Genomic DNA, 12,790 nt, shown 5'->3' with positions numbered 1-12,790 from the left:
GATGGTTAAGACTAATCTTGATGAAACTTATATATTTAAAATCAGCATTAAAATGCGATTCTTTTGACGTAACTATTGGTATGAAAATTCCGTTTTTTAGAGTTTCGGTTACTATCAAACAGTAAAACAGTAAAAAACTTTAGCGGAAAGAGTGGGACGTTGAGAAGGAAAAGCCCCTTTCATATACGGAGTAATTTTTGTTCGTTTTAAGTTTTAATGTTGCTCCTTACTTTCGTTTCGTTTTTAATGTCGCTCCTTACTACAGTTCGTTACCACGAACTGTTTGATTTACTAGGCTCAATCAACGGATTATTGATTGGTATAGAGAGTGACGATCCTGAAAGTACAATTAATCATTTCAAGATCAGAAGTCTACAACAAACTTATAGTATCGGCATCGAAATTATTACTAATGTACGGGATAATCTTGGAAACACACTTCTGCATTATGCAAGGGATCGTTACTTTTGTTAGAGCATGGTACTAGCTTAGGGCGCTTTCTTGGTTCTATTGAATTAGAACTAGATCAAATAGTAGAAATAAGAATTCTTGTAAGTGTGACAGCTCAACGTGACTCTGTGAGCTCAGCCAGAGTCGACCCAGCTCTAAATAGGTACCTGGAGAAATCTGGGCAAGGTATTCAGGAAGGGTGTGCAAAAGCACAGGATGGTTGGCCCCCAACCCCCCATTGCACTTCCTGGCTGAAGGGCCATGAAACGGAAATCAGCACCGCCGGTTTGGACCTTAAGGGTCTAGTGCCGTCTTACTTACTTACTTTACTTAGTATCGACATCGAAATTATTACTAATGTACGGGATAATCTTGGAAACACGCTTCTGCATTATGCAAGGGATTATGGTTACAAGGATATCGTTACTTTTGCTAGAGCATGGTGCTAGCTTAGGGCGCTTTCTTGGTTCTATTGAATTAGAACTAGATCAAATAGTAGAAATAAGAATTCTTTCTATGAAAGAACAAATTGAAGAAATTTGAAGATAATGGAGACCTGTTGCGAGAAGTGCTGAGTAATAATATAAATAACGCGGAAAAACTTATTGCAAAAGAAGCTGAGGTTAGCGCTTCGGCTTTACTTCTAACGGCTAAGCATGGCTACTGTGAGATTGTTAAGAGTTTGTTAAAAAGTTTCAAAGTTAATTTAGAGCTAGAATATATTCTAAAGTTTATAGATGGAGATGGAAATTCTGGTTTGCATTTAGCCCTGGAGCATGGACATTATGAAGTTGCTAATATATTACTAACTTATGATAAAAAACATAAACGATAATGGTACAACACTTGAGCAACTTATCGAAACTGCTAACCATCATTATAAGAAACCATTTGACTTATCTACTGATAAAAACAAAGCAAAAGAAATTACTGAAGCAATGTTTAATTAAGTTTAGCAAGGATGTTATTAATGAATGTTATTAATCTATTTTAAATTAAACTATTTTCAATAATTAATTCAAGTACTGAGTCGTATAAGCTCAACACAAATATAAAGAAAATCATAATATGAACGATGAATGTAGAAAGGCGTAATGAAATACAGATTAGCTGTATTTAGTGTATTAACATTTATTCTTAAAAGTCTGAACAAAATTTTGTTTATCAAATTGAAAAATGGATATCTTTCTAAATGTGTTTGTTTTCAGTAAAATGTTTTCAGTAAAATGTTTCCGCTGTCGCAACTTTGGACCAAAATCAACAACTGTCAGTTGGGTTACGAAGTTCAGAGAGCATGGGACTGTAGTGGACTTGTGTTCTAAGGCCACAGGGGGGAACTTGTTCAGGCAGGAAAAAAAGTACAAGGACGGAAGAAAAGATTCACTTCTTGGGTCTTTTCTGGAAACCGGCTTAGCCTTTTATCTGATACCCGTGACTAGTGGAGACTCATGACAATGCAAGACCAATTTTTGCGAGACTTCACGAATTAGCTATATTTGGAAAGCAAATCTTGGGAAGAAGTTAAGGATCAACTTTAAAGTTAAGGTTAAGTAGCTATAAAAGTTAACTTTAAACTCTAACCTAACCTTACCTTAAAGGTAACTCTAACCTTAAAGTTAAGGTTAGGTTAGGTAAGGTTATAGTAGCTCTTCTCTCCCATGATATTTGATTAAGATTCAGCAACTTGCTGAATGCAAAAATGACACTAAAACGGCCCATCCCCTCCCACCTACTGTACGTTGGTTTGCAGTCAGAGTATTAGCCATATGATGCTACGATTAGAATGAAAATTTCCTTTCAGCAATGTTCGAGTGAGGGGGGAGTCCGACCTACTCCATTCCTCAAAGCCTTTTGGCTCAATATATGTTACAATTCCTTGCTTCAGCTATTAGGATCCCATTTATGAATATCGCTAAGCCTTGTTCAAAACTTACTTTATTTTTATCCTTTGCTGTATTGCTTTTCACCACCATCATTCATCCATAGGGGCGTCAACTCCATCACCTGGTGTATATCTCGTAACGCCATGTGTGCCGTACAGTTCTACTAAGCTTAAAATAGTTTCCACCACGCTTGACATGTGTCACCGTGGCTTACACGATTTCTGAAAGTGTGCGCCTCCTTGGATTCACCTTTTTGTTTTAATGGCACTTGGTATCTACCAAGTGAATATAGCGGTCGCAAATTCTGTCGGTCTGTCTGTCTGTCGGTCCCGGTTGCTAGTTTAGGCACTTCCAGATAAGCAAGGACGGTGAAATTTGGCACGCGTATCAGGGACCAGACCAGATGAAATTATAAATTGTCGTATCCCCGATTCGACCATGGGGGGGAGTGGAGGGACAGTTAATTTGTAAAAATTAGAAAAAATATGGTAATTTTCACTTACGAACAGGTGATCGGATCTTAAATAAATACGATGTTTGGAAGTATATCGTGTCTCAGAACTCTTATTTGAAATCCCGACCGTATCCAGTGACATTGGAGGGAGTTGGAGGGGAAAACATAAAATCTTGGAAAACGCTTAGAGTGGAGGGATCGGGATGAAACTTGGTGGAAAAAATAAGTACAAGTCCTGGATACGTGATTGACATAACCGGAACGGATCCGCTCTCTTTGGAGGACTTCGGGGAGGGCTTATTCTGAAAAATTGGAAAAAAATGAGGTATTTTTATGGTACGAAGCAGTGATCGGATCTTAACGAAATTTCATATTTAGAAGGACCTTGTAACTTGGATCTCTGTTTTTAAATACCGACTCGATCCAGTGCCGTTGGGGGGGGGGGTCTGGAAATCTTGGAAATGGCTTAGAGTGGAGAGATCAGGATGGAACTTGGTGGGAAGAATCAGCACAAGTCTAAGATACGTGACTGACATAACTGGATCAGAATCGCCATCTTTGGGGGAGTTGAGGGGGAGGGGGTAATTCGGAAAAATTAGTAAAAATCAGGTAATTGTAACTTATGAACGGGCGATCAGATCTTAATGAAATTTGATATTTAGAAGGACCTTGTGCTTCACAGCTCTTATTTAAAATCCATGCCAGATCCGGTGACATTGGGGGAGTTGGAGGGGGAAACCGGAAATCTTGGCAAACGTGATAATTGAGGTATCTTTATCTTAATAAAGATGCTTTATTTTCAATTAAAATCGGATCCGGGGACATGGGGAGTTGGAGGGGGAAACATAATTCTTGGTAACCAGAAATCTTGGAAAACGCTTAAAGTGGAGAGATCGGGCTGAAATTTGATGGGAAGAATAAGCACAAGTTATAGATACGTGATTGACATAATTGGAACGGATCCGTTCTCTTTGGGGGAGCTGGGGGGGGGTGTTGATTTGGAAAAATTAGAAAAATTGAGGTGTTTTAACTTATGAACGGGTGACCGGATCTTAATGAAATTTGATATTTAGAGAGAACTTATGTCTCAGAACTCTTGGTTCAAATCCTGACCAGATCTGTTGACATTGGGGGAAGTTGGAGGGGGAAACCGGAAATCTTAGAAAACGCTTGGAGTGGAGAGATCGGGATGAAACTTAGTGGGTAGTATAAACAAATGTCGTAGATACGTGATTGACGTAACCAGAATGGATCCGCTCTCTTTGGGGGAGTTAGGGAGTGGGGTTCAGGGCTTTGGCGAGTTTGCCGCTTCTGGACGTGCTAAGACAATGAAAATTGGTAGGCGTAAGATAAGATAAGATAATATTTATTTCAACAAAGCGACTATCACAAGCCCAAAAGGGCCGAATTCGCACTTCAGCGTCAGTACAACATCATAAATTGCAATCAATAAAAAGTCAAACGATAAAAACTCGTAAAGTTAAAACAGGGAAAACAAATTTAAACAAAAATGTAGCTAGCAAGAATTACAAAGTATGCAATTGCAAAATAAACACTCTATAAGATAAGAGTGGAGTGAGAAAAAAAAGGGGGTGGGGTATTAATTTAAAATTTCAACTATGTGAGGGATTAATGTTCTTAGATAAGATAAGATATTTAATTTCAAAAAATAACTATCACAAGCCCCGAGGGGCGCATTCCGGAATTCGCATTCCAGAGTCATAAAACCATAAAAATAAAGAGCTGCACAAATTGACTTGATAAAGTCGTTTTCCCCGATTTGACCATCTGGGGGGGCTGAAGGGAGAGGAAAAATTAGAAAAAATGAGGTATTCTTAACTTACGAGCGGGTAATCGGATCTTAATGAATTTTGATATTTAGAGGGACCTCGTGACTCGGAGCTCTTATTTTAAATCCTGACCGGCATTAAGCCTCCGATTTTCCTTTTAAATCAATCTATTGATTCTTGTAATTTTGCTAGAGCTCATGCCATATGAGCTCTTGGCTCTTCTGGCCTCGTCACAAGTGCCAAATGAGCTTTTAGCTCTTGTTTTTCGAAGCAGTTGTTGCTAGATGTAAATAGGGAAGAAGACCACGCTACCTCGCCATCGCAAACACCAAAAGCAAGAAGAACAATGGGGAATTGCTCAAGAGCAATTACAAAATAGCAATTAGCAATACAAAATATGTAAGCCTTAGCAATACAAAATATGTAAGAAGAAAAAACTTACATTAAGATAAAATCAATAAAACTATAAATAGTGAGAAAGTCCCTATTGTTTTTCTTATAAAAGAGTCCTGGTTGAAATTCGCTGAGGTAAGGATGCTGGGCCTGTTTTTGAAAAAAAAAATTCATTTTAGTTTTATTGATTTTATCCTGTTGTAATTTTTTTCATCTTATATAGTTTTGTATTGCTGAGGACGGCCCTTGGACATAGGGCCGAAATATTCATTCTAATTTGTTTCCCGCTGTCTTAAGAAATTCCCTATTTTTCTTCTTGTCTATGGTGTTTTTTGCTAGATGTGTTGCTATATTAATACATTTTGTGGACCTACTGAACTAACTACTGTCATAATGGACCTACTAGTGTCATACTTCTGCTACTGTCATGGGCCTACTACTATCATAAGTTTTTTTTATCCCATCTATTTAAATGGTTTTTGACCTGAGAATTGTCTATTTCAACATAATCCATCCAAGATGATTATAAGGCGATCCCAGTGGAAAACAGGAATTGTGGTATCATGTTCAATTGTTTTGGTTCATATATCAGTAGCTCCTTTTATATCATTTTAGAAGGATTTAATTTCTGCCTTTGCATAGTAAGCATGAAAAAATATATTCTATTAAAGAAACAGATTATGGATAACAAAGAATGGACAGAAGTAAGCTGTTTACTCTCGTTGAGCTAGTGACGATTAATGTTTTAAAATGCGTCATTTATTGCGAATAAGACATGATGGTGGGGGGGGGTCGATGCCTATATAATCATGCACCAAGATTCGCTCTGTGAAGTAACCGCTGGTTATAGCGACCATACTGTTGTTCTTGGTCTGAGTAAAACCGATTTCTCTGTTTGTATTCGTAGATAATTAGCTTTTTCTCAGTGAGATAATCGACTATGCAGGTATATTTTACTTAAATATTCAATATATAAAGTTGGTTAGGTATTTAATATAATGCATACTCGGCAGCCTGCTTTCCATAATTCTCTGTTGTAGTTTCCATAATTTCGTTACTAAAATATTATATTTTCATCATATTTGGTGTATTTAATTAGACTTAATCTAATTTCACTTCTTGGGTTTATTTATTGCTGGGATTATTTCCCATTGGTGTGTATCAGGATTTTCGCTGAAGGATATGGGGTCAGCTCTACAGACTATTGGCACTTGGCAGTGCTATAGGATTGCATACATGGCTGGATGAAGCTGTCCTGTTGAGTAAAAGTTTGATTAAATAGGCCTACTGGGTGATTGATGCCAGAGGCCTGGACTTTTGTATAATATTAAATAAAAGAAAACAAGTTTTTTTCAGCTGAGAGTAAGGAGCAATACTAAAATTTAAAACGAACAGAAATTATTACGTATATGAAGGGGTTCTCCCCCTCGTCAATACCTCACTCTTTATACCAAAGTTTGAATTATGTTCCAATTGTTTATGAATGATCCCAGAATCACTAAGGCTGTTTAATTAGAATAAGTAGCTCTTTTGAAAGTACTAACAAAAGCTTCAGCGTAAAGAGCGAGGTATTGACGAGGGAGCGAACCCCCTGATATGCGTAATAATTTTGTTCGTTTTAAATTTTAATGTTGTGCCTTATTTTAAGTTGAAAAAACTCGTTTTTTTAAATTTAATTTCCCATTGTTGTTTCAAATAATGCTGGATAATCCAGCGCCCCCTTCATGGAAATTATCTTTTTAAATAATGCTGGGAAATCTGGCAACCCCTTCATGGAAAGTTCTCTTCCCCCATGAAAAATTCCTGCATGGAAAGATCCTTCCACGTAACCCTCTTCCCTTGACCCCACCCACCAGAAAAAATCCCCCCTGAAAACGTCTGTATACTTTCCAATAACCAATATTGTATGTAAACAAATGGGCAAAGTTCAAAACTTGCAGCCCTTCCCCTAGTATCCGGTAACTTTGGGAAAAAATGAGCGCTGAAGGGGGCCTAGTTGCCCTCCCAATTTTTTTGGTTGCTGAAAAACGGCACTAGAACTTTTAATTTCCGTTCGAATGAGCCCTCTGGCAAAATTCTAGGACCTCTGGGTCGATACGATCGACGTTGAAAAAAAGAAGAAAACAAATAAACACGCATGTGTAATCTTTCTTCTGGCAAAAATTGCACAATGCCTCATTTTTGCAGATAGGAGCTTGAAACCTCTACAGTAGGGTTCTCTGATACGCTGAATATGATGATTTGATTTTCATTAAGATTCTATGACTTTTAGGGGTGTTTTCCTCTTTTTTTCGAAAATAAGGCAAGTTTTCTCATGCTCGTAACTTTTGATAAGTAGGACTAAACTTGATGAAATATTTATATATTTAAAATCAGCATAAAAATCTGACTCTTTTGATATATCTATTCATATCAAAATTCCGTTTTTTCAAGTTTTGGCTACTATTGAGCCGCGTTGCTCCTTACTTACAGTTCGTTACCGCGAACTGTTTGATTGTGCCGCAAAGCTTGACATATTTTACTGTTATTGCTGTTATTTTTTACCACATTGCGCTTATAATTAAAATGAAATATATAATACAAAAGGTAATTTTTAATTATGATTGCAAAATATGGAAAATAATATATATGTATATATGTTAAAAAAATCTGAATTTTGTGACTTCATATCGAGGAGATTTTTCCAATGAAGAAAAATTATATAAAAACAGTTGGCTAACATGTACTAGAAATACTACTATGATATTAGAAATATATTATAAATATTATACATACACTAGAAATATAATATAAAAAGTGGAAAAAACGGTATGCAAAATGGAAAAGAACAACAAAAGAAATTCGCGTCTGATAAACTAAAGCCGTTGTTCAGTAAAAAAAAGAAAGTCCAATATGATGGTACAAACATTTAAAAAGATCCATATAAAACTGTTAAATGATATTGTGAAGTTTTGTAATGACTCTTCTAATGTGTTTTCAGAAAAAGAAACAATCTTCTTATTAAAAAACCTTTATTTTAACATTGGTCAACAACAAGTTCTTTCAATAAAATTATGTTAAAAAAAAAAAAATAATTAATCTTTTTCATTTGCTAATTTAGTGGAAGTGCGTTGACTCCTCAAAGTAGCATTTATATTCCTAGAGTTAATTTCGTTATGACTTATACTCAGTAAGTTCAAACTTTTTTTTAGATTGACTCGCCAGTGTACCCTTATCTCTTTAATTATTGGATGTATGCAATCTTAGGGCTTGATTTTAATCAAACTATTATGAATAGAATTTAATCTCTAATCTCCACTGAATTCTGTTTATTCTAATCCCCTTGAAAATAAAAAAAAAGGTTTGTGTTTGTTGCCGAAATTTTTGCATTTTCTTCTTGTTTAACTGGCTGAGAGGTACCTTGGTTCTTTCATTGCCCTAGGTTGTCTTTTTTTTTTACTTTCTTAAGTAGTATGGTCTCAGTAATTATTAAAAAAAAGAAAAAATTTTTTTCATCTGTTAAGCATTACATTTTAATTCATTCCTTGCATACATTAGATAAAAATTTTTCAACTAAAAGTAGGGAATAACAATAAAACTCAAAACGAACACAAATTATTCTGCATATGAAGGGGTTACTCCCCCCCCCCCTACTCAATACCTTGCTCTTCACGCTAAAGTTTTTGACATTTTTAAAAATATTCCTTTTCTAATTAAGCGACCCTTGTGTTTCAGGAGTCGTTCTTAAGAAATTGGAAAAACAGTCAAGCTTTAACGTAAAGGCCAAGGTATTGAGGAGGAGGCGAAGACTTTAATTTACAGAATGATTTCTGTTCGTTTTAAGTTGGTGATCCTTACACTCTGTTGGAAAAGGTTGTTTTTTTGTAATATTTGATTTCTGATCATTTATCAAATAATGCCGGAAAATCTAGCTCTTTCTCCATGGAAAATCTCCTTCCCCGCGGAAAAGTCCTCTATGGAAAGTTCCTCCCTATAAAGAATGGTTTCAGGAATTATTAAAAAAAAGAAAAAAAATTTCAACTGTTAAGCATTACATTCAATTCATTCCTTGTATATGTATGTGGTTTTCCTTGCGACATAAGATACAGAATTGCTAATAACTGCTCTAGGTATATCAAAATAATTTTTGTCAGTTTACTATATTTTCTTTGTAGTAAAGCATTTTATTTATTTTTTTACTCGTAGATATCAATTTTAACTACTATTTCTTATAGCATTGCAAACTAAATTAGTTATTACTGTTCTAGATTTCACAAAGTTTTATGAGTATGGATGGCTCACCTATGGCTTTAGATGGCCTTCAAAGTCTCATCAACACTTTAAGCGCTAACGTTCATTATACCGGAAGTACAGCATTGCCAAAAGAACGTTTCAAGTTAGACGTACGGACCCTTAATGATATATTTCAGCTTATGCTCAAAGTACCAGCTTGTAAAAGCGCAGTACTTGAGTGTTTTGGGGTAGCTTATGATCATTCTGTTTACCAATGTGTAACTAATACCGAAAAAAAATCTGATGTAACTACTCAATATACTATTTCTGATGAAGTGAATGATATGCTAAAATCATTGTTGTCAAACCGGGGTTGGACTTCTGTATTATCGACGTGGTGTATAAAAGTTCTTGGCCAGCTCTCGTCAAAATATGCGTCCTTCATCAACAGCGTCAATCTTGATGATATAATGAACTTTTGGTTGGTCTGTCCACCGACAAGACATTTAATTGAAATGATGAGTGATTGTTTAAAAAATATAACTCAAGAGGAGGCTGATTCTTGCATCAGCGCGTTACTTGAAATGTTAATAGAATTCAATCCCCATTATGATTGGGTAGTAGCTTATATGGGGAACTCATTTCCCGAAATGATTATAAGTCGAATTCTGTCTGTTGGGCTGTATGACTCTGTAAGCAATCGTAAAGAAACTAGTGGCAACCCTGGAAAATTAGCTAAAGTAAAGTCAGCGATTGGTATAGTCTGCCACCTATCTAGATCTCATTTAAAAGAAGTTGAGAATGGGATCAGTGAGTTATATAAACTGCTACCCTCGGGAAGCAGTGATATGACTGAAATTCAGAAAGGCGTTCTTCCATTTCTTCTGCATATGTGTACAGCTTCTTCGTTTATGGCAGATATTATTGTTAAAGTACTAACTTCAGCAGTTTCCTTTGAAGTTTTAGAAATAGTTATAACTAATAATTCATGGATAATTGAATATTATGGATCAGTTGAGGCCTTTAGAAATTATTTATCGAACGTGATTTTCCGTCTTGATGAAAGTGTTAAAGGACTGTTGCACTTTATTTTTTCTACTGAAGATACAAATTGCATTGTCTATATACAGGAATTTGTGACGGATTTTGTAGCTAGAACATTTAAGAAGCTGCACGGTAGCAGGCCTTCAGAAGATTTTCCTATATTAAGTGCTTTATTGAAACCCTCATGCTTGGATCTTATAATCCCAAATTTGTTATCAAAGAGGAAGTGGTATAAGGATACATCTGTGAATTTCCTTGTCCTTCTTTCAACATATCGAGGAAGCTCAGTGGCTGTTCAAGCCTTAGCTTATCTTCTCTGTCATTCTGAAGGGGAGGAGCAATTATGTTTAGTATATAGATTAACTAACTCGTTACAACCTATACATGGGGGGTTGATAACTCAATCGCTAAAAGCAGCCCTTACAATGACGTTGATCAACCCTGAGAATAGTAATATGAGACTACAGCTGATTGAAAATTTGACCCTGCTCTTAAGTTGGGAAAATGGGAATGAAAGGGGTAAATTATCAGCTATTAATAAATTCAGTAAAGCTGTTCAAATGAGTATTGAAATGTTTTTGAATCTTTTGAGTGATAGAAATATTTCTATCCAAATTGTTACAATAATTGCTGAAGCAGGCTTGTCTGAATTAATTTCTGATTCAGTAGCCATGCAAATTGCTGAGTCTCTTTTGCCAATATTTTTCATATCCCTGAATCTGTGTGATCCTCTTGAGAAGAACGAAGCTGTTAGTAATATACAAGCCATATTGACAAAGATTTCTTCTCAGTCATCAGTTCAAAGCTTTATCCTCAGAATGCTCATAAAAACAGCTACTGATGACAAGTTCGGTTCTCTACTTGGACGATCTGACGAATCGGTGTTTCATCAAGACAACCATGTCTCATTATTTGAGAAGAACAAGAAGCATAGTACTCTTGTCAGTGAGTCACATAGATATAATGCTGTCTTATATTCAGGCGTAATTGGTAAAGGACCTCGAATGGCAGTTAAACGATTTGGAGACATACGACGGGAAGATGTTGCACAAAATTTGGATATTTTCATTGAAACGCTCACCAAGTGTTGTGTCAGTGATTCTGAAACTACAGATGGTATTACCAGAGTTGCCATGATACTGCTGGAAATCCTCTCCCCTGATGTTATGTACAATGGCCTACCCTGGCCAGAAGAGGAATTTTTAAAAGTTACAATTGAAAGGGACTTGTATATAAAGAAAACCTTGGAAACCCAGCCAGTTCTGTGGGAGATCCTTCGAGTCCTCGCTGTAAATCGTCCGGCACTCTGCTACTGTTCAGTTATTCTTCGTGCACCCCTTGGAATTCTTATGTCACAATGGTCTTCAGAGCAGGCAAGTTATTTACTCTTCATATTTTTACTATTTTAGGAGCCAATTACCCTCACTACCACTACCACTTACTCTATCATAGATATGCATATGTTTTAAGGGGACAGGTATAATGGTAAGCTGTTTAATTGTTTTGACATTTAATTTTTGTGAAAAATTTTAGGGCAATGTTTTTGTATGACATATTACCTATACCTTGTAAGTAGGGTAGAGAGGGGATAATCTTTACCCTCCCATCGGTTTAGTCTTAGATCCCTGTGGATAATATAGATGGATTGTGCAATAATTCATAGCTAAAACATCATAATCAAACATTGAAATTTTTTATATATCAGATTGTCAAGTCTTAGATCCCTGTGGATAATATAGATGGACTGTGCAATAATTCATAGCTAAAACATCATAATCAAACATTGAAATTTTTTATATATCAGATTGTCAAAATGTCCATGACACTAATTACGGTTTTAAGTATGCATACCCTAGTTTTAAATTTCGTTTTATAATCAAAACACAAAGAAATGAATATAAAGACAACAAAACGGCTCTATGGCTAGTTAATAAAAACGAAGAGAAAAAAAAATCAACTAATATTCAACTGTCTTCAGAACAGAAAAAAAAACTAGAAACTAAAACTAGAAACTAAAACTAAAAAATATGTATAGAACTAAAATAGACTAACATAAAATTCGTTGGATTTTTTTTCTCTTTGTTTTCATTTACTGACCATAGACCCGTTTTGTCGTCTTTATATCATTTCTTTGTTCTTTGTTATGGCTGGCCAGTTCGACCTTAGATCTTTTATTTTATAGCCAAGTCATGAAAAAAGCGCAGACATTATTTTTCATTTTAGTATTATTGTAAGAATTTCCCCTTTTTAACGGCACTTTCTACCCCTATTTTACTCAGAATTTGTTAATTAGCATTTGCTTTGAGTGAGAAAAAAATAAGTACTAATGCAATATTCGAAGACATGCTGCCAAAGAAGCAATTCCGCGGACAAAACCACGGACATGTTCAGATGGATGGATAACTCGATTCTGTTGCTTTGATTGATGGTAGAACAGAAAGGGAGTTTTTTTGTTTAAAACTTTGTATTTAATAATTTGGCAGTTTTCCATCCCCTATTTTTAACATTTCGATACTGAAACAGGTTCATCCATAATTTCCTGCGAAAACTAGAAAATTTAACGA

General features: G+C 35.6%; 1 protein-coding gene across 2 annotated transcripts in view; it reads left to right on the top strand.

Annotated features, from left to right (window-relative positions):
* The window catches only part of LOC136035687 (integrator complex subunit 5-like), a 55,461-nt gene that overhangs the window by 19,499 nt on the left and 23,172 nt on the right, over positions 1-12,790 (top strand). The window contains exons 1-2 of one of the 2 annotated variants that reach the window (XM_065717618.1): positions 5,525-5,674; positions 9,218-11,599. In XM_065717618.1, the coding sequence (XP_065573690.1) occupies positions 5,534-5,674; positions 9,218-11,599 (2,523 nt within the window). In that variant the 5' untranslated portion in view covers positions 5,525-5,533. Of the gene's footprint in view, positions 1-5,524; positions 5,675-9,217; positions 11,600-12,790 lie in introns of those variants that run through there. The other variant, XM_065717619.1, reaches the window with a different exon arrangement.

Source organism: Artemia franciscana, chromosome 14 (assembly GCF_032884065.1).
Source record: "Artemia franciscana chromosome 14, ASM3288406v1, whole genome shotgun sequence".
NCBI classification, from domain to species: domain Eukaryota; kingdom Metazoa; phylum Arthropoda; class Branchiopoda; order Anostraca; family Artemiidae; genus Artemia; species Artemia franciscana.
Note: the sequence above shows the minus strand (reverse complement) of the source record. Positions and strands in the feature narration are given on the sequence as shown.